Source organism: Artemia franciscana, chromosome 1 (assembly GCF_032884065.1).
Source record: "Artemia franciscana chromosome 1, ASM3288406v1, whole genome shotgun sequence".
Taxonomy (NCBI): Eukaryota; Metazoa; Arthropoda; class Branchiopoda; order Anostraca; family Artemiidae; genus Artemia; species Artemia franciscana.
In genome coordinates, this window is record NC_088863.1 from 11,966,070 (window position 1) to 11,988,029 (window position 21,960).

The 21,960-nt window shown below is 35.5% G+C and overlaps 1 protein-coding gene across 9 annotated transcripts in view; it reads right to left on the bottom strand.

The window, feature by feature from the left end:
- The window catches only part of LOC136025657 (rho family-interacting cell polarization regulator 2-like), a 157,657-nt gene that overhangs the window by 92,312 nt on the left and 43,385 nt on the right, over window positions 1-21,960 (bottom strand). For 6 of the 9 annotated variants that reach the window (XM_065701647.1, XM_065701652.1, XM_065701642.1 and 3 more), the window contains 2 exons: window positions 17,478-17,781; window positions 3,827-4,091 (listed from right to left, as the gene is read on the bottom strand). In XM_065701647.1, the coding sequence (XP_065557719.1) occupies window positions 3,827-4,091; window positions 17,478-17,781 (569 nt within the window). Of the gene's footprint in view, window positions 1-3,826; window positions 4,092-7,509; window positions 7,629-17,477; window positions 17,782-19,886; window positions 20,086-21,960 lie in introns of those variants that run through there. The other 3 variants (XM_065701674.1, XM_065701667.1, XM_065701686.1) reach the window with 3 other exon arrangements.

The window sequence follows — 21,960 nt, forward strand, 5'->3', positions numbered from 1 at the left end:
ATGAGGGGTTCTAAAAATACTTTAGCATAAAGAGCGAGATATTTAGGAAATAAATACCTCGCTCTTTATGCTATAGTATTTTTAGTAATTTCAACTATTTATTCTACGGCCTTTCGGATTCAGGGGTCATTCTTAAAGAATTGGGACAAAACTTACGATTTAGTGTAAAGAGGTAGGTATCAACGAGGGTACAAACCCCCTCATATACATAATAAAAATTTAAGAATATAAAAGTTTGTTACGTAAGCTAATTCTTAAGTTACGTATATTTTCTACTAATAAAAACATTCGTTAAAAATTAAAATTTATAGTTGCCTTTTTTTGTAACCGAAAAATTGCAGGGCAACTAGGCTTTCCCCACCCCTTATTTCTCAAAATCGTCTGATCAAAACCAAGAGAAAGCCATTTAGCCAAAAAAAGAATTAATGTGCAAATTTCATTTTAATAATTTATGTGTGGAGAGCCAAAATCAAACATGCATTGATTCAAAAACGTTCAGAAATTACGTAAAAAAAAACGTAAGTTTTTTTAACTGAAAGTAAGGAGCGACATTAAAACTTAAAACGAACCGAAATCACTCCCTATATGAAATGGGTTGTCCCCTTTGCAATCCCTTGCTCTTCACGCTAAAGTTTTTAATTCTTTTAAAAAGCAGAATTGTGGCAAAGAGTCAAACAATTCAAAATTTCAAAAAAAACAATATAACGGTTATAATCATTTTGTAATTCTTAAATTTATTTTTATGAAAATAAAGTAGAGGGTGCAGTTAATAAATAAAAATAATTGAGAAATCACTAATTAATGGATAAAATAAAAATAATCAGATAGTAATAATTGCAATATTTAAATTAAAATAACCAATAGTAATTAAATAACTTCAATAATATATCAAAAATTAATTAAACTGTAAATTATTAATTAATAAATTGAAAATAATTGTGTTAATAAATGAAAATTTTTGCCTGAAAATTTTGTGGGGAACAGGAGGTGGAAAGGGGTTAATCAAGATTTTCCCCCCGGCGCAAGAGAGGCCAGAACCACCACTGTCTACAGCTGTTTCTACCTTCGTGGTTCCTGCAGGAAGGGAGAGTCAAGAACGGATTTATTTTATCTTGTTTTCCTTATTTTGGCTATGATTAGTCAGTCAGTCATTTTCCTTTTTTTTATATTTCGTTCTTCAGGTACGATAGGGTAAAAATAAGACAAGAATTCGCGTTTTTTACTCCTTTTTAATATTTTCTATAGCTCCGTATGACCTTATGTTTCGGTTTTGATCCTGTAAGTGCGTAAATGCGGCTCTTACAGGAAAACGGCCCTCTCGGGTAGTATGCCAGAATGACCCTAAATTTAAAATATGGGAAATTAAACACTCAAGCAGGAAATAATATTTTTTTTAACTCTTACTCTCCACGTGAAAAACCAGCCACCTTGCAGACGGTTTGGAAAAAGAGTAGACAATTGAGCGAATCGATGTTACTTTTTGACACAATGAAACATTTCAAAAATTGTAATCACTCTTGTAAAAGTGATTAGAAGATAAAAAATTTCCCCAATAGCCACACCCTCCCAAATCATTTGAAGGGAGCATAAAGCATATTTTTTTATTTATTTTAAAGCTATCCCGTGTCACCTCCTGAAAGGGGATACATGCACCCAAAATATTGAAGAATGAGGTAGAGTTTTTAACTCCATAAAATTTCACTTTCACAATTTAGCTTTGGGTATTTCGTTTTTCGTATTTAACCAGATTTTGGCTTCACTGTTAGGCCTAAATTTCAATATTTATTTTCTGGAGAATTAAAATGGTAAGAAATTCTGGTTAGAGCATTTTCATCAAAACTTTTCAACAAAACCAAATTCATTTTTATCGTAAGTATGACTGAACTTGCCCCAAAGGTCAAAACCAGCGATGCTGATCTCCGTTTCGTGGCCCTTCAGCCAGGAAGTGCAATGGGGGGTCTGAACCAGCCATCCAGTGCTCTCGCACACATTTTCTTTTTAACTCCCCCGGGTTTCTCCAGGTACCCATTTAGAGCTGGGTCAAATCTGGCTTACAGAGTCACGCCATTGACCTCCTTCGCAAACCAAATAACAAGTCGCGCAAGGGATCGAATCCATGCCACTCAAACAAAGGATTTTCAACCCAGCGAACCAACCACTTAGCTAGGATTTTGACCGTACATTCCAAACAAAGGATATAACATTTAAATGAGGTGGCCTTTGAGTTCTCGTTGTTGAGTTCTCGTTGTATCCCTCCCCCTTCAGTAATCCTTGAAGAAGAAAAGGGTATCCCTAAAAGTTTGGCCCAAACCATGGTTTTTCATCCCATGCTTAGTTTCTTATATATTAACTCGTCACACTATACGGTGAGCCAACTTCAGTTCTGATAATTAAAGATGAGGGGTTGTCTTACACATTACATTTTACATAAGAGTGTAAACAGAAAGATGTGTTTCTGATTTTTTTTTATATAGAAGCAATTCATTCTGAAATGGATGTTTTCTTAAGCATTCTAGATACGGCAAAAACTATTTCAATATTAAAATCCTGAATTACCAACAATGTCTATGGTGAAGAAAAGAGGATGTAGCACATAAAAAAAAAAAAAAAAAAAGAAAAAAAAAAGAAACCTCTAAATGATTTGGGAACTAGATGATGTAGGCAGTGGCGTAATTTTTTCAAAATCCCTGAGGGGGGGGGGGAATCTGAAGCCGATTTTCCCTCATATCAAGTGAAGATGGCCATGAAAATTTAAAAATGAGCCATACCAATAAGGCAAAGATATACTAAAGAAAACTGACTGGTTTCTCTGGATGCTTGAATTATTCATTCATTCATAGTTTTGACAATATTTTTGTAGAAACTAAATTTCAGCTCGAGGGGTAGAGAAGTTACCCCATGCCCCATAGCAAATTATACCCCTAGAGTTGAGAGAAAAGAACCTGAAACAATTGATAGTACTTGCTTTGCTAAAGGAGGTTGAATTTAAAACTAATCTTTCTCAAATTGCCCTATAGTACTTTTTGTATTGCGTCGGCGGGCAAGCAGTTAAGACTTATTTCTAACCAAATAAAAAATAATAATACGCTTTACTATTCCCCCCCCCCCCAAATTCTCCTTGGTCTATAAATTGTGGGAGGGGGCAAGATATACGAGTCAGTTACTCACAGAAAAAAGTCAGTTACTTACAGAGAAAGAAAAATATGTAGAATACAAAAATTAAATAGATTAGATAAATTAAATCAAATAGGTCAAATTGGCTACAATGAATCTTGCATATAATAGAAAAAAGAAAAAAAAGAAACAAATATTAAGGAGGCAAAAAGTTTTTAGCAATTTTTTTAACAATGTAAAAGAGTGGCACGTTCAAGCTGATTCAGACATCATATAAAAGACAAAACGGCGCGCCATTTCAGGATTGAAGTTTCACCTTACCGATGGGGTAAAGAAATTTGGGCAGGATTACAACGAAGATGATAATTTTTTTGATCAGAGGTACAAGACAAAAGGGAAAGCTTAGGAAGGTCACCATTAAGCCGAGAAAAAGTATAATATGAAAATGGAAGAATGGATAGTAATCAAATAAATGGATAACCCCTGAGCGAATAGTTGAATGATAATGTTCTTTATTGGGTTATGAACGTTTTAATCCATTAAAAATTGGATTTCTGCCAATTTCTCTTTTTTATAGTAAGCAGTTCAATTATGGTTGTTAGCTAAATGGAGCAAGCTTTTCCATTAAAAGGAACCCCAGACAGTCTCTATTGCCAACGCCTACGGCAAAAAACAGATATTTCCAAATACAAAGTAAAAGAAAATTGCTTACCTTTCAATTCAATCCGGAAAGATCCCAAATGAGATTCGAGCTGACTTTCGATGGAAGACATAGCTGAAGAGCATTCATGAAAGCCTTGGTGAACATTAACAACTGTTGACTCTTTCTCTTTTCCTGGCGAATCTGCATACGCTCTTGCAATGGTTCGTACACCATCACGTAAACGTCCTTGAACATGGTACGATTCATAAAGCTCATCCATAGAAGTAATTTGATACTCGAGCCTTCGAAGATACCTTTCTGCACTACGGAGTTGCTAAAATGATAAAAAGTCGAGTAAATTATGACAGTAAGACTGCATTTACAATTGGCAGGTTTCGTGAAGAAGGGGTCCAAGTGTTAGCCAGATCAAACAACTAAATTTTCATGAGAATTGACAAGCATTTGTCAACTTGTCATTTAGCCATTGATCACGACTGTTATTTTAAGCGCAATAAATTAATTTACATCGATCTCGGTAAATTACTATATAGATTGTTTTTTTAGGGTAGAAAAACCAAGGATGCATTTATTTTTCGAGGATCTACATTATGGAATTCACTAGATAGTATAATCTTGCAGATTTACTAAGCCAGTGTTTTTGTCCTTTGTAGGTGTAATTATTATTATCACCTTGTCATACAGTTCGTGGTAACGAACTGTAAGTAAGGAGAGACCCGGCTCAATAGTAACCGAAACTCTAAAAAACAGAATTTTGATACAAATAAATACATCAAAAGAATCGGTGTTTATGCTGATTTTAAATATATAAGTTTCATCAAGCTTAGTCTTGCCCATCAAAAGTTACGAGCCTGAGAAAATTTGCCTTATTTTCGAAAAAAGGGAAAAACATCCCCTAAGAGTCATAGAATCTTAATGATTTAGTTTTTTATTGTTTTATTGTAATGATTTAGTTTTTATTGTTTTATTGTAATAGAATCTTAAAGTTTTTTATTGTTTAAAAAGTAATCGTGAGACAGAGTCAAACTTTGGCGTAAAGAGCGAGGCGTAGAGGGGACAGCCCCTTTCATATACGGAATAATTTCTGTTCGTTTCAAACTTGTTTTTCTTTTCTTTTTTTTATTTAATCAGAGGTAAAAGCAGGGGCATAAATTCAAGTTACTTAAATAAAAATATGAAACAAGGAATTTTTCAAAATCTAGCAAGATTTTTCATTTTTAATTTAAATTGAGTACTTGTCTACTAAACGAAACATATTCAATATTACGCTGTGTAAGATCTGACAATAACCGGTTTGCCTCTCTGGAATTGGTTATGATTTGCTTATTTTGAGAGAGAAAAACCACGACGTAGATATACTAATCAAAAATTTAATATATAGAGTTGGTTAGGTATTTAATATAATGCGTTCTGTGCTGCCTGCTTTCCATAATTCTTTATCGTAGTTTCCATAATTTTGTTTCTACATTATTATATCATCCACGCTTTAGTATATTTCATTAGGATTAACATAACTTCACTTCTTGTGTGCGTTTCGTTTAACAGACAAGTACCTTAAATTGAAATACCAAAATATATTTTCAAAGTTTAGAGGGTAAGTGCCCCCACCTCAATTGGTACCACTAGCCAAAAATAATATTTCTTAACTTGCAGCCGTAGATAATACGAAAATGGGATCTCTCAATAGCCAGACTCCAAGGCTGTATCCAGGAAGAGGGGGGGGGGGTAGACCACTCCCCAAAAAAGTGTTTGTTTGACTTATAAAAACGTAATAAAATGAATATAAGCTAATTTTTTATGCGTTTTTCAAGTTTTTGTACACCTCCCCCCCCCCGAAAAAAATCCTGGATACGGTCCTACCAGACTTATTAGGAGTTTGCGCTTATTATCTATCTACGCTGGACCTTTTTGTTCCTTTTCTATGCTTTGGTGTTTGCTAATTTGTTTAAGAATTTTGTCAAGCGTGCCCTGATTCTCCCAGGGCAGCTTCTATTTTGAGGCTCTTGGGAATAGGTTTGCAGTAAAAGATTATAACCAAATGGAAGGAAATAGCAAATCTGATTAATAAAAACTAGCTGGATATTATAAAGGAAAAATTTTATCGTTACGGTACTTTCTTGTAATTTTGAATATAGCCTATGGGCCAATACCTGGCCTGGCACCCATTAAGGAGGGGGCGTGTTCAGAACAACGAGCATTATATTTGGAATTAGTGTTGACTGACGAATCAAACGGTACTACTCTGTTGTTATTTTAAAAAAATTTGCTTTTTTTAGAAGAGCAAATGGAACAATTTTACACAGGATATTCGATAGACAAACACGAGGGCTTAAAACGAATCGTAAATGTCATTGCAACCAGCTAGTAGCCATAAAATGAAATTTAAAAGGAAAAACATCTGACAGTACAAGCGTCTGTTCTGCTTTGATCAACACTTAAAACCCTTAGCAACAATTCGTATGTCCCAAAAAGCGGCAAATCATAGGCGACAATAACCATACTCTCAAGATTATTTTTATGCAATTTTTTGCATTAACAAAAAGGGCTTTATCTGGGTATATCTCTTTTAGCCAACCTGGACTAAGTGGGAAAGCCTAGCTAATTTGTCAAACACGTGATTTTTCCAAACATGTCAAGATCTCTCAAGATCTTGACACACAGAACTGTGCTGCACACGTGGCACCGTAATATTTACACCAGATGGCGTGAAGTGGGGAAGCCATCGGAAAGACAATGGTTTAAGAAAATTGGGGTTTTAAACCTCAATTAATAAATAATTAAAGTTTCTGTTAAAATGAAGAGGCAAGGCAGAACATCGTTTTGAATTTACCCATAGGTCACGGGTACAGCGTTCCCTTGTCCAGAGGGTGGGGGGCATAGTACAAACTACCAATGTTTTTCTAAATATTTTTGAATATTTCGGAGTGGACTCCTAGGTAGGCTGAGATCCTTCCCAAGCCATGTCCACGAGAAACGCTGTCCTCTCCACCCATGCACCATGTCTATGTCGTAGGCATTCTGAGAAACGGACGTCAAACAAAAGTAGGATTGGAGGCAAGGTTATAGGCATAAAGTGGTGCACTCTTTGGATAGATGCGGTGCAAAGCCTTGATTTCCAGCTTCCCAGATTATACCCGAAGCTTCTCTCAGACAATTGTAAATGTAAAACAAAGTGGTCGATAGAGAATTTTTCTGAGAATATACCAAGTGGGCGTTAGCATGATAACATTTCTAGAAAAAAACACGTCTGAGAATTGTGGAACGTCTCCACGTCTCCAGGCACCCCGTTCTTTACGCAAAAGTTTAAATTGTACTTTATTGAGAGTAAGATCAACATCAGTATTTCCGCCTTTTTTAAAATTGTACTGATTTACTTGTGCTAATAACTTGTGATAATAAAGACTTTCAATTAATGAATTTTGTATATTTGGAGCCGCCATAAAAGTCAAGTCCTTTTGATGCACATATTGTTAAAAACATTCTGTTTATGAGATTTTCAGTTTCGATTCGTTAGGGTCGGTTTTTACTAAATAGATAGTTTATACAGAATCGAGGGTCCCTCATTGTCAGAAATCACGTACACCAGGGGGTATGGGCCAAGCGCGGCAGAGGTGTGCCATGCGTGGCGGAACTGCGCAGCACATATGGGCATGCAATAGGCGCGGAGAGTGGGCATCCCTTCGAAAACAATTGTGTTTTTGGCCCCAATTCCCAAATTTTGTACCCTGTCTTACCATTTCACTGTCGCTATTATTATCATCCACATCAGGGTTACAGCACTGAAATAGATCTTTAAGAAAGAGAGAGCACATAGTTTTGCATAAAACATTAAACCATCGCTAAACGAAAACTAAGACAAAAGACCTTGAGGATTATCCTATACGAGCTGATACAACAAAAGGAAAAAATTATAGATACAAAGCACGATGGACAATCAATCAAACATAAATTTTTCCTAATCGTATTACCAAATTAATATTATATTTGGCAAAAAAAAACAGTTTATGCAATAGATTGGATCTTGACGACACTTCAGATTTTTTTTTTTTTATACTGGATGGTAGATCAGTGTCTGGTACTATGCAGGTATTTTTTTTTCTTGGGAGGAGGGGGCGGCAGAGGAGCGTTCAAATTAAATTTAATTTCATTATTTGAGCAAAAAGTGACAAGAAATTTTAGGATTTCAGGGAAGAAAGCTGGGCTCCAAGCTCCCTCCTCCGTCCTAGTTACTAGGTCCTGAAATTATGTCTTTGAGGACTACACCCCTCCACGGCCCTCAGGACAAGGACGGGGAGCAAGTTATATCCTGTGAACATGTAAGGTTTTTATAATAAGGGCTGTCATATAAACTTCGGTGGGTGCTCATTGAATTGGTTATCAGAAGTTATAATGCCCTATTTAAAAGTCAACGTGATCGGAGGTCGGACACAAATCCCCCATACCTGGCATTTAACCAAAATGCATCTGATATAAATTTTGAGATTGTTATTTTATTGAAAATAGTCCAAATATCATATAGGTCTTTGGGGTTGAAACAAGTTCAAGGTTTTTATGGAAGCGATGGTTGTATAATCCTTACTGTAGGTTCATTTGGTTGAAATTTGGAAGTTCTAATTCCCTTTTAAGAGTCAGAAGTGATGGAGGGCAACTAGCCCAAACCCCCCTCCCGACTACACCTCTTTTCGCCAACCAAATCTGACTAAAATAATGAAATAGAAATTTTGCTTAAAATAGTCCAAAGAACATATAACTTCCCGGTGCCCTGGGGAAAGGGTAGTAAGGCATGCCCTTGGGGCGTATAAGGTTTTTATGGAATGGGTGGTCGTAAAAGCTTCAGATGTGGCTACTTTAATTTGAAATTGCAAGTAATAGAGCGCTTTTTAAGAGTCAAAAGGGATTTGAGAGGAACCAGCCCTCCCCCCAGGCTCATGATTTTCCCAAAGACATCCATCGAAATTTGGAGATAGAAATTTTGTTCATCGTAGTTGAAGGGTCTGGAAATTATGTCTTTGAAGAAACTCCCCCCTCCCCGTCCCCAAAACTCTCAGGGCAGGGGAGTAAGTTATGCCCTAGGGGTATATAGAGCCCTTTTTAAGAGTAAAAGTGACAGAGGGTGGCTCCACCCCCAAAACATCGTGTTTTATTGAAATACATCCAATAGAGAGTTTGAGACAATCATTTTATTCAAAATAATCCAAAGATCATATAACAAGGCTTTTGGGGTTGATAGAACCTGGAGGCGACGGTTGTAAGTTATGCCCCGGGGCATTTAAGGTTTTAATGGAAGGGAGGGTTGTTTGACTTTAGAGGAGGCTCATTTGGTCGAAAACTGAAAGATCTAGTTCCCTTTTAAGAGTCAGAAGTGATGGAGGGTAACTATCCCCTTCCCCCGACAACCCCACTTTTCACCAAACGATCCAAAGAACATATAACGTTCCTCTGTTAAAAATAGTCCAAAAAACATATAACAATGTCTCTAGGGTTGATACAACCCCTTAGCGCCCTGGAGACAGGGTGGTAAGTTATGCCCAACGGGCATATAGGGGTTTTATGGAATGGGCGGTCGTATAGACTTCAGATGGGGCTCATTCATCATTGGCTCTTAAAAGTGCCCTTTTAAGAGGTAAAAATGATTTAAGAACAACCCCCCCCCACACACAAACACACACCCATCATGTCCCCGAACACCTCCAATCAAAACTTCTATCACTACTTCTGCTCTTAGAATTTAGCCAAATCAAAAGAGTGTAATGAATTCTGGCTGTCAAAAAGCATAAGGGAGAGAATCCGTATCTGGAACAGTTTTTTCTTTTTTTTTCTTCTTCTTCTTTTTTTTTATTGCCTCCAACTCCCTAATGCTTTGTGATAAGGAAACAAAAATTTCTCAACATCGTTTGCATTAACAAAGAAAGTTACCCTCAGGAACTGTTTTTAAGTTTTTAAGGGAAGGTATCATTTATACAACCCCCTCTCCCCATTTGGTCCCAAGTATAGAATGCGGTTCTATAGATGGGACAAGTGGTAACCATACTTGGGACAGACCCTAAGATGTCTTCTTTCTTCAAAATTCAGCTATTTATCGAGATAATGGAGTAAAACTATGAAAACAGAAAGAAGTACAAATGGGAAAAAAAGGATTAAGAAAAGATAAAGGATTAAGGATTAATAAAGCATTGTTCATGTGTTTACAGCATATCAAATTCTGATGCATGAAGAGGAAATAAAAAGTGTCCTGCTTATTTTGTAGTCTGTCCTAAAGGTTTAGGATTTGGCAAGAGAGTAGTGATATCAGTGAAACTATACTTGTAGAAGGCATCAGTAGGGACAAACTTCAACAATGGGGCAATTCTTTTGAAATACAAAACTTCTACTTCTTGTTCTTCTGCAAATTTTGAAATGATTTCACCAACGCTGTGGGATTTTCTTTCTTCTTTTTCTTTTTGAAGAACCAAAACAAAGTCATTAACATTTAAAGCAGAAAAAAGGCTCCTCTCAACTCAAGGTCCTTCCTTTGGATCTGTCCCATTGGATCCTGAAACATATTAAATAAAAAAAAAACTAATTTTTTTAGCTGAAAGTAAGGAGCGACATTAAAACTTAAAACGAACAGAAATTACTCCGTATATGAAATGAATTGTCCCCTCCACAATCCCTCGCTCTTTACGCTAAAGCTTTTAATTGTTTTAAAAAGTAGAATTGTGGCAAAGAGTCAAACTTTAGCGTAAAGAGCGAGGGATTGTGGAGGGGACAATTCATTTCATATACGGAGTAATTTCTGTTCGTTTTAAGTTTTAATGTCGCTCCTTACTTTCAGCTAAAAAAATTAGTTTTTTTTTTATTTAATTTCTGAACGTTTTTGAATTAATGCATGTTTGGTTTTGGCTCTCCGCGCATAAATTATTAAAATGAAATTTGTATATTAAGTCTTTTTTTGGCTAAATGACTTTCTCTTAGTTTTGATCAGACGATTTTGAGAAATAAGGGGTGGAGAAGGAGGCCTAGTTGTCCTCCAATTTTTCGGTTACTTAAAAAGGCAACTAGAACTTTTAATTTTTAATGAACGTTTTTATTAGTAAAAAATATACGTAACTTAAGAATTAACTTACGTAACAAACTTTCATAACCTTACATTTTTATTATGTATACGAGGGGGTTTGTACCCTCGTTAATACCTCGCTCTTTACACTAAATCGTAAGTTTTGTCCCAATTCTTTAAGAATGACCCCTGAATCAGAAAGGCCGTAGAATAAATAGTTGAAATTACTAAAAATACTTTAGCATAAAGAGCAAGGTATTTATCTCCTCCTAAATACCTCACTCTTTATACTAAAGTATTTTTAAAACCCCTCATATGCGTAATAATCTCTGTTCGTTTTAAGTTTCAATGCTACTTCTTCCTTTCATTTGAAAAAACGTTTTCATGTTTATTTTTCATTGTTTTCTTATAGTAATGCTAGAGAATCCTGCGCCCTTGTCATTGAATTTTTCTTCCCCTATGAAAGATTCCTCCAAGGAAAGATCCTCCAACATAGCCCCCCCCTTCAGCCCCACCCCCAAATAAAATAAAATCCCCCTGAAAACGTCTGTACACTTCCCAATAACCATTACTATATGTAAACACTGGTCAAAGTTTGTAACTTGCAGCCCCTCCCCCAGGGATTGTGGGGGAGTAAGTCATCCCCAAGGACATAGTTATTATGGTTTTCGACTATGTTGAACAAAATGGCTATCTCAAAATTTTGATCCGTTGACTTTGGGAAAAAAATGAGCGTGGGAGGGGGCCTAGATGCCCTCCAATTTTTTTGGTCACTTAAAAAGGGCACTAGAACTTTTCATTTCCGTTAGAATGAGCCCTCTTGCGACATTCTAGGACCACTTGGTCGATACGATGACCCCTGGGGAAAAAAAAAAAAAACAAACAAACAAATAAACACGCACCCGTGATTTGTCTTCTGGCAAAAAATACAAAATTCCACATTTTTGTAGGTAGGAGCTTGAAACTTCTACAGTAGGGTTCTCTGATACGCTGAATCTGATGGTGTCATTTTCGTTAAGATCCTACCACTTTTAGGGGGTGTTTCCCCCTATTTTCCTAAATAAGGCAAATTTTCTCAGGCTCGTAACTTTTGATAGGTAAGACTAAACTTGATGAAACTTATATATTCAAAATCAGCATTAAAATGCGATTCTTTTGATGTAGCTATTGATATCAAAGTTCAATTTTTTAGAGTTTTGGTTACTATTGAGCCGGGTCGCTCCTTACTACAGTTCGTTACCACGAACTGTTTGATCCCAAGACTGAAACCTCATCTGGACTTCTGTCACTTTCAATAATGAGTAATTTCTTATGATTTTTAGATTTTAAACGAGGGTTTGTGAGAGTTTCGCTTTCTTTGCTTTTCAAAGCATAACCTGCTGCTCAGTCTCTTCTTTCTCTGGAGTACCCGTCATTATTCTGCAGACTCCTTTTGGATATGGCCTCATCATGACAGATGGAACAGTTTGAATTGAAGTGTAGGTGACTTGTGTGTTGAGTGGCTACATCTCCCCCTTCTTCTGGATTTGAGGAAGTTATGTCATAATCTCTTGGCTCAGATTCAGACTCACCCAATTGTAGGTTAATTACAGCTGATGGCAAAAATTAATCATTGACAAAAATGTTGTCATTAAATGGATATGATGTCAGATGGAGTGAATTAAAGGGGATAACTGGGGGATATCATACAGAGAAACTGGAGATAGCTTTGTTATAATGGGATTTCAGAGAGTAGTAGACGCTAAGATCAAGGGGTCGCATTTTGTGTGACGTTTGCGAAAGCAAAGTTACCATGATCACATGGTGATCTTTTGCTTCCTGGGTAGCTTCAACTGATAAGTGAGATTTGTGATTATCCATAATAAGTAGCTGGGGCTTCTCTTGACTTGACTTACTTGACTTAATGCTCCTGCCAAAATTCTTCCGGCGTCGAGAGTGATGCTACATGGTGCCTCCATTTAGACCGGTCTCTTGCAAGGATGTGGACGTCCTCCTGAATATTTGCCATGGCTAAGAAGGCACCTGTCGTGTCCTTCCATCTGGTTGGGGGACGACCTCTTGGGCGTTCATAACCATTTGCTCTGGGGCCAAAAAGTACACCTGCTCATAACACAACATAGCTTGGAGAAGAAGATACTAACATTGTAGCAGTTGAAACTGGTTCCCCTGGAAGAGGCTAGTTTGCATACTCATAGGCTAACTCATGGACTTCCAAGATGTCAAGGCATCTTATTATGTTAAAGTCAAATAACCCAGGCTACTTGGTTACTACTTCATTTCTGTTTATAGTTGCCATACATAGGACATGTCCCAAGCCCCAATACTTGGGACAGTCCTAATTGTTAAACCAAACATTGTCAGTGAAATAATTGAATTTTAATCTAAAATGGTAAAAAAAAACTCCTCGGACCCACTAATTCTATTTCACAAGGAACTGATGAATAAAGAAGTGAAAGTAGCTGGTCACTTCAAGCCCTATAGTTCCCTAAGCAGTTCACAAAACTGCACAAAATATTTTTGAGAGTGTATCTGAAATTTAGGACACATCCAGCATACAAATAGCAGGCCAAACTATAACTCCTTAAAGGAAAGGATTTAAACTTTTATTTTTTTTTCTCTGAAAAAGACTATTTTAATAAAAAACAAACAGAAACTAATTAAAAAAAACTTTTCCCATAAAATAAGTTTTTCGAAAAAAAGTACAGAACTCTATTAAACAAAAGTTTTTAGTGCTTTGAAATACATTTTTTTCCAATTATAAATTTTTTTAAAACATTTGGAAAAAAACCAAACTTTAAAGTAAGGAACTAAAGAGAAGACAGCCTACCCCCTTCATATACAGAACAACCTGTTCAAATATGTTTCAAATCTGTTTCATGCTTTCAGTTGAAAAGCTCTTTTTTTATCTAATTTCTGATTGTTCTCCAAATCATACTCAGGCCTAACCATGATATATTTTGAGGTACCGGTCCCTTAAATCCCTGGTTAGTTGATTTTGAAATGTGTAAATCAATAAGAGTACGTTGATTAGCGCCGTCCTACGTTTAAATTTGCCATTTCAATTTCAGATAAAATTGGAATATACTTAAAAAATTGACGATGAATAGTAATTTTGGTAAAAGTCCTTGTTAATATTACTACTAAAGAATTTTGGTCGGATGAAAAGGAGAATTATTGTTAGTCTGGATGGAAATACTGTGAGACTTTTGATTTCCCACATAACTGAAGCCATCACAACCTCTACAATAGGATTTTTTAATCGATAAATATATTACAAACATTTGTTCAAATATACTGAAGTACTCTGTATAAATAGAAAAAGTAAAATATTACCATTCAAAATTCCTATAAACTAAGTTCCTAGCAGTATTTGCCACCCCAAAGAAATTTCTTGGTGGGACTGATGATGACCTGCCTTGCATTTTCCACCTCTGTGCTGGTAGATATGGGATAGTAACATTTTAGCTGTACAGAGAAACATTTTAATTAGTTCCTAATCTCCCCCTACCTCTTTCAACATTTATCTGAAGCTTCATGAAGAGCAAGCGGTTTATTCATTAAAATGTACTTTTTTAGGAATCTACCCCCCACCTAATAAGAGGGGTAGGTTACCCTACCCCCACCTAAACAATGACTCATGACTCACTCCCCTCTCACTCATTGAAGCTGATACGCAATTAGCCTACAGATAACCAAACGTAGCATAATTTTATTACAAATTAAATAAAAAAACAAGTTTTTTTTTTAACTGAAAGTAAGGAGCGACGTTAAAACTTAAAACGAACAGAAATTACTTCGTATATAAAAGGGGCTGCTTCCTCATCAACGCCCCACTCTTTGCGCTAAAGTTTGACTCTTTCTCTTAACTTTACTTTTTAAAACAGTAAGAAACTTAATAAGAAACAATTCTATGACTTTCAGGGGTTTTCCCCCTATTTTCTAAATTAAGGCAAATTTTCTCAGGCTCGTAACTTTTGATGGGTAAGACTAAACATGATGAAACTTGTATATCTAAAATCAGCATTCAAATTCAATTCTTTTGATGTAGCTATTGGTATCAAAATTTCATTTTTTAGATTTTTGGTTACTATTGAGCCGGGTCGCTCCTTACTACACTTCGTTACCACGAACTGTTTGATAAAGCGAACCAGTACTGCGAATTCATTACGAATCCAGTACTTCCGCCGTGTGACATTACTTCTTTTGAAACGGGAAAGCCTAAAATATGGTTATTGATACTTTTATATCAATTAGCTTCTCAGAATTTTAAATTGATTTCAAATTCGTCCTCTTCGTGGTAAAGTCGTAGTTTGGTGCCCTAACCTGACAGAAAACAAGACTTTCCCCTGGCCCAATGTGTATGGTCACTTAAAAAAGAGCTTTAAACTTATGTATGAATTTGAAGATTAGAGCTTGAAACCTCTACGGTAGGGTTCTCTGATATGATGTATCTAATAAAAGGATTTTTATTAATATCACTCGCTTTTTGAAGGTGTTTCTCCTTTTTTTCAAAATCAGGCAAATTTTCTCAGATTTTTTATTTTGGGTGGGTAACAATAAACTGAAAGAACTTTATATATTTAGAATCAGCATAAAAAGCCAATACTGCCGGTGTGGCAATTGCCATGAGAATTCTATTTTTAGTTTTGGTGAATATTGGTCCAATTTACTTTTTACTTCCAGTTTTTTACCACAAACTATTTGATAAGATTCTCTTGTGACGAAACTTTTTTGAACCTGTTCATTTTATTCAGTCGAACAGGACAATAAAAAGAAAGATGGTCAATTTGGCAGCTGGTTAGTAAGTTTAAATTCTGCATTCTTTCGCTATTCTACATTTTTTAAATGTCAGAATATACAAGGGATTTAAGTTCAAGGGGCAGAGTTGTCCTTTTATGAAAAAGGTACATTTTGCATGGCTGTTATAAAACCAAAACATGGTATCTATGCAGGGAGGATGATTTTTGAGTATCTCTACTCCTTCTGCAAACTATTCTAAGGCATAGGAAATTTCATAAAGACAAGTCCACATCTGTTGTAATCTACGGAAGCAATAAATATTTCTGTGGTTTTGGTTTGTGATTGATTTTCTTTTAAGATTAAATGCATGTTAAGTAAATATATGTTTGATTAAATAAATTGACCCCTTTGGACAAGAATCCTTGTCGTTTAAAATTTACCGTGTTTTGTTTCATTTTGCATGTAATTTAATTGCTCTTTTTATTTGAGTTTTTTCCTAAAAGAATTTAAAAATAAATATTATTCTTATGAATAAAATATCCTGAAGAATATTCCCAGCCGCTCAACCACCACTGATAATTTGGTGTTTGCCCCCCCCCCCAGGTAAATTTTGTGCCGGCGCCCTTGGCCGTGGCTAAGAACGATGTAGAGCAGCGGCATCTAGAACAATTTGAAGTTTGCGCCCAAGAATAACACAGTCAAAATATTGAGCCCTCAAAAGATTACACCCACAGAATATTCTAGGATAGATGATCTATTTTGTTCGAGCGTCAAGGTAAAGCCCCTTCGAAGTATACACGAATCGATGCCGACTGATGGGATACAATCTTTTTTTGGTTTCCAGAAAGTTTTAGGGCTTCTCTGGGATCCAACCCCCGTCAGATTTTTTGATAGATTAACTACCCTTTGAAAAAAATATGAGGGTGCTCTTTAACGATACATAAGCTATCTATTTTTAGTCAGGGCCGCCCAGGAAATGACCCCAAACATTCATATTTACTCTCACACTCACACCTACACTCGAAGACGCTCACAAAAAGTAATGATGTAAACGTAAGAGATGAGTGTGCGTTCAAGGTCGTATCCAGAGGGGTAGGGGGCTTAACCCCTCCCCCCAAGAGATGTTTTTCCGGCTCGTAAAAAACGTAACAAAAATTAATATAAACAGATTTTTTATGCGTTTTCTAACTTTCAACCCCCCCCCCCCGAAAAACTCGTTTGTACCCCCCCCCCCCCCCTCCGAAAAAAGTCCTGGATACTGTCCAGTGTGCGTTACACTTCGCTGAAATCAAAGCATGTCAGGATATATATTCTACGTAAATTGAGGCCCCAGATGACTCCCTATAATTAGGGTACCCCCCCCCCCAAATCCTGCTTATAGACACATAATGCAACTCTTTTGAATCACCATTCATTTCTGAAACCTGTGTAACTATGAGAACAATTTTAAGATCCAGCGATCAGCTCAAGCAATAGCTAGACAACTAGTCACAAAATTAGTAGAAGTAACATATAATTACTCTTTATTATTCTGTTGTTATAGGATAAACACGTACCCAGAAGTTTATTTTAAGCGTGTTCGATATTTCACTGTGGGACATTTACAAATATTCGAGACAGGAAAACAAATCATCACAATATCGTAAAATATAAGGGTAAAATCATAAAATTATGGGCAAAATCGAAGGACAAAATAGTTGGTAATTGGTAGTTAATTAGCATTAATTGGTAAGTAAAATGGTAAGTTAGTTGGTAGTAAGTATTTGGCAAATCATATCTACCAGTCACTATAAAAGCAAACAAAGTTATTGAGCAATTGCCTAGCCCTTTTCATCTAAATTTGCAAACTATTTAGCCATTTGGTCTTGCATATTAGATTTTCAACTTGAAAAATTACAAGTTTTAGGACCTAAAAATAAACTTTACCTTATCTAGGTCGTAGGCCTTTCCTTGACTTGTTCCAGATAAGTTGTGGACATTATCCAAACTCAATTTCAAATTAGCAATATCACTTTCAGTAATGCTTATGCACTCACGTAAAGCTCCAAGCATAGCCTCAAATAAGGCAGTACACTGTTGTGGCCTAGGGATTTTCAATTTCGTCCCTGGAGGAGGTCGTGTCAATGTAGAAGACCTTGACGCCATAGTAGTAGTAGACATCTGTGATGTAATAGACCTAACGGATCCCATATTAGACACTGAAGTTAAAGGTCGTCCATACCAGGAGTTTCTACAAGAAAAGAATGATATAGTCTATTTTAAAAAGGAAGGAAGAAGCGAAATAGCCTACATCAAAGCATTATTAAAAGGGCATGAAAAACTGACTTGAGTGGAAACTAGCGCCAGGGTCGATGTTACCGTGAATGGCCGAAATCTTGTTAATGTCGATATTCATCGGTGAATGTTCGAAATTCCTTTTTCTCCGCTTTGATTCAATTAGCTTTACAAGTCAGCTTTTTCAGTCTTATGCAAGCTATGATGCCAAAAATTGAAGTTGGGTTAGATTATATTAGTCTAGGTTAGGTTATATTAGATTAGGTTAAATTTGGTTCTAAATATTAGAAATGGGTTAAAAACATAATCTAACCAAACCAAACCTAATATATTCTAACCTAATCTGTCATCATCAAACCTTGCATTAAATTGACAAAGTTGACTGGCAACGCTGACTTAAACCAAGTAGAAAAAAAGTAATTCGGAAATTCGCCAATTTGCGGACTTTCACTGTAAAATTGACAAAAAAAATAACATTACCATCTAGCTTTTGATGTCTCTGGCAGTCTTCAAGGCTTTGTAATTGTTTTCCTCTCAGAAAGGGAGATCAGACAGTTACTACTATCCTAATTTTACTAACTACACCAAATAAATTAATTTTTCTTTAAAATACACTGATCAAATGTTAAGTAAGGCCAGATGACCCTACTGATATTTTTAAAGTAGTCTTGTTTTCTTTGGGAATGTTACCCCATCTTCGGTCTTCAACAGCCACCCATTGGCACGCTCATCCCCAGGGCATATTGTTTTTTTATTGTTTTTTTTTGGGGGGGCATGATCTTAAAACTACAGTGTTGATCCACTCTACTTTATTGCTGTAAAATTTTTAGAAATGTGAAGCGTACTGATTCACCAGAAAGAAACATTCTAAAACAAAAAGATTGCTAATTACTAATTACAGGTTTTAGATTGCTAATTACATTTTCTTTTTCATGGTGAAAATAACGTTTGTGAAAATTCATCCCCAGCCCCTCCCCCCAAATGGTCTCATATATAACCATAGGCTATTTATAACACTACCATTTAACAATGATGAAACTCTTTATACTACGCAGAATGCTTATATTAATCAGATTATCATGCTTCCTTTTATTATCAAATTAAATAAAAGGAAGCATAATTGGTTTAAATATTTTAAACAATTTATCATGTATTTTAAACCGTATTTTAAAACATTATTTCATGAATAAATATTAAAAATTGAATATATTCAACACAATCACTAAGGCTAAAATGGATACATCCAAAGTTAATAAAGCGTGGCCAATTTTACAAGGGATCAATCTTTGGAAACAACAATAAAGAAATATATTTTTAGAGCTATATACGGGTTCATCAGAGGGGTGGTGCGGGGTGTCAGTTTAACGAATAATATGATGACAAGGAGAATCAAATAAGGAAGGCAAATTTTTCGGTTATCTCACAAATGAGATAGCTAATTTAATTATACTAGTTTGTATGTAGGCCTAATCTAGGGCAATACATGAGATCAGGAGAGGGGAGAATATATTGTCAAAACGCGACTTTAACTTTAAAAAAATAAAATAAAATTAGTAATCTAAGAGTATCTCTTTTTGTTCCAGAGTATGTCCTTCTGGAGAGCCAGAAGGGCACATGTCACTCCACACATTCACAAAAAAATTCACGTTGTGAACCACTCAAAAGTATTAGTTTATTGACTTACCTACAAGGACCTGTTTTCGGAAATACGACTATCCTATTTTGATGTATACATATATCCTTTGTGTTGCAGTTTTATTCACTTATTAAAAGAAAGCTGATTTTCTTTAAAAACGTAACTTTTATTGCTTGATATTTATTCTATAAATCACAAATATTAAATATATGTTTTTTTCCAATTGCTTATCAAAACAGAGACTATTGTTTAAGTTAGACTAACAAATTATTAGTAAATATGTCACCAAGAAGGCGGGCTTCTTGTAGCTACCCTCAAATTGCATCATTTTGTAGTAAAACAGGGGTGGTCCAAAAAACCCATCTCTATTTTTACGGAATACCAAAGAAAAGTAGTACTTCCTAAAAAGGGGTCTTTTACCCTACCTTTGATTTAAACCTTACTTATCCAAGAAATAAACAAAACTAAGAAATCCTCTTTCACCACCAGAGAATATCATCGAATCCAAAACACCTTATCACAACACTAATCAGCTCAGCCGATTATAAAAATAAGCTCTTCTAACTAAATCTCTTCTATGCCATTAAACGACGCATCAATTCAGCTCAATACAGGTGTCAGGTACAACTGGAAACATTCAACATGCCCATCCCCAGGGTCCAACAATGGGCGTACGATATGACAGGTTTATTCTGCCAAGGAACCTTCTAGGTATATATGAAAGTAAAAGTTTCTTATCTTAAAGAATTACCAATCAAAAAAGAGTTACGACAAGCATTTACACATGCAAATATTTTGAAAACGGCTTTTGAATGGGAGTTAATTTCCTGTTTGACGTTATTGACAATGTGTAAAATAAATCACTGATTGGCTTCAATGGATTTTTATAGTTTTTAAGAATCCATTGAAAAATAAGTTGCTGGCGGAAGGTGGTATCTCGCAGTAGACGACAGCACGAGCCAGACCTCAGAGGCTGTTTTAAGGGAGGGATAGAGGAGGCACTTGTCCCGGGCGCAGAAACTTTAGGAGCGCAAAATTTCAAATAAATAAACTAACCATTATAATCATTTTGTAATTTTCTTACTGAAGTAGAGGAAGCAATTAATAAATGAAAATAATTAATAAATTATTAATTAACTCATTAATCCAATAAAAATAAGTAAAAATAATTAAATAATAGTAATTTAAATAGTTTAAATAACAAATTGAAAAACAAGAAAAATATATTACTTGTTGATTGATAAATTGAAAAAATTTAATAAATGATTTTTTTGACCTGAAAACTTTGTAGACAGGGGGAGGGCACTAATCAAAAATTTGCCTAAGGCACAAGAGAAGCCAGAACCGCCACTGCTTGAACCTCCTCCCAAAATTCTCAAGATATTTTTCGTCACTTTAATGTGATTATAACACATTTATTGCATTCTAAAAGTAAAAAAAAAAAAAAAACAAGCAGAGCACAATGGACTTTTCTTATAATTTCTTCTTAAATTGCGAGATTTCTCTGCTTTTACAAATATGCCCCACTCTCCCTTACCCCAAACAGATGCGTACCCACATGGCTGTCCTAGTCCTGCCACCAAATGTATTAATTACAATCAATACCCCATTTTATCATAAATATACTTTACGACATGCACAAACGCAGTGATTTATTTCGGATAGAGAATAAAGAACAATACCGCTCAAGGACGTATTTTAGTCAAGGATTTTTGTTCGGGGAATGGATGATTTTTTTCGAGGAAGGGGGATTACAAAAAACTTAAAAAAACGCACCAAAAATTTGTGTATATGCATTTTTGCATTAGGAGTCGGGTAAAATTTTTGAGGGAGGGGGGTTTAAACCCAGTAGCCCTCCACTGGATACGGCCATGGAGCCGCTGTACCTAATTACAGCCTTAGAAGATTTCTACAAATAAAAGTAAAGAGCGACATTAAACTTAAAATAAACAGATATTATTCCGTATATTAGGGTGGTTGCCCGCTTCTCAACTCTTGACTCTTACATTAGTTTTTAGTGAGATAAAAATATTTATCAATCAAATTCGACGGTCCTCGTAACTATAATCTGCTCGTTTTTAATACAGTGTTTTAATCTGGGGTTGCCCAAAACACAAGAAAGACTACCTGTCCCTCAAATACAAATCTTGTATATATTATATTACCTCTTTAAATAAGCAAAAATTGTATATTTGTTTATGTATATATAAATTGTTTCTCGAAAACGGCTTCATATTATTTTGGGAACATTGTCTTGGGATTTTCTGGCCTGAAAAAATGATGTGGTTAGGTCACGAGTTTGAAAAATTCGGAAAGAGCCTTATTTTTTCTGTTGGTGGGGGGGGTCGTATGAGTTAAGTCATATAAATGAACACATTTCAAGAGCATAAATAAGTCATTTCTACCACTGGAGTGGTCGTATTCTTTTTGTAACAACACAAAAAAAATTCTTATTTAATTTTCTCGAGTGTTTTGTCTTGACTTGATCAGATAGACCTC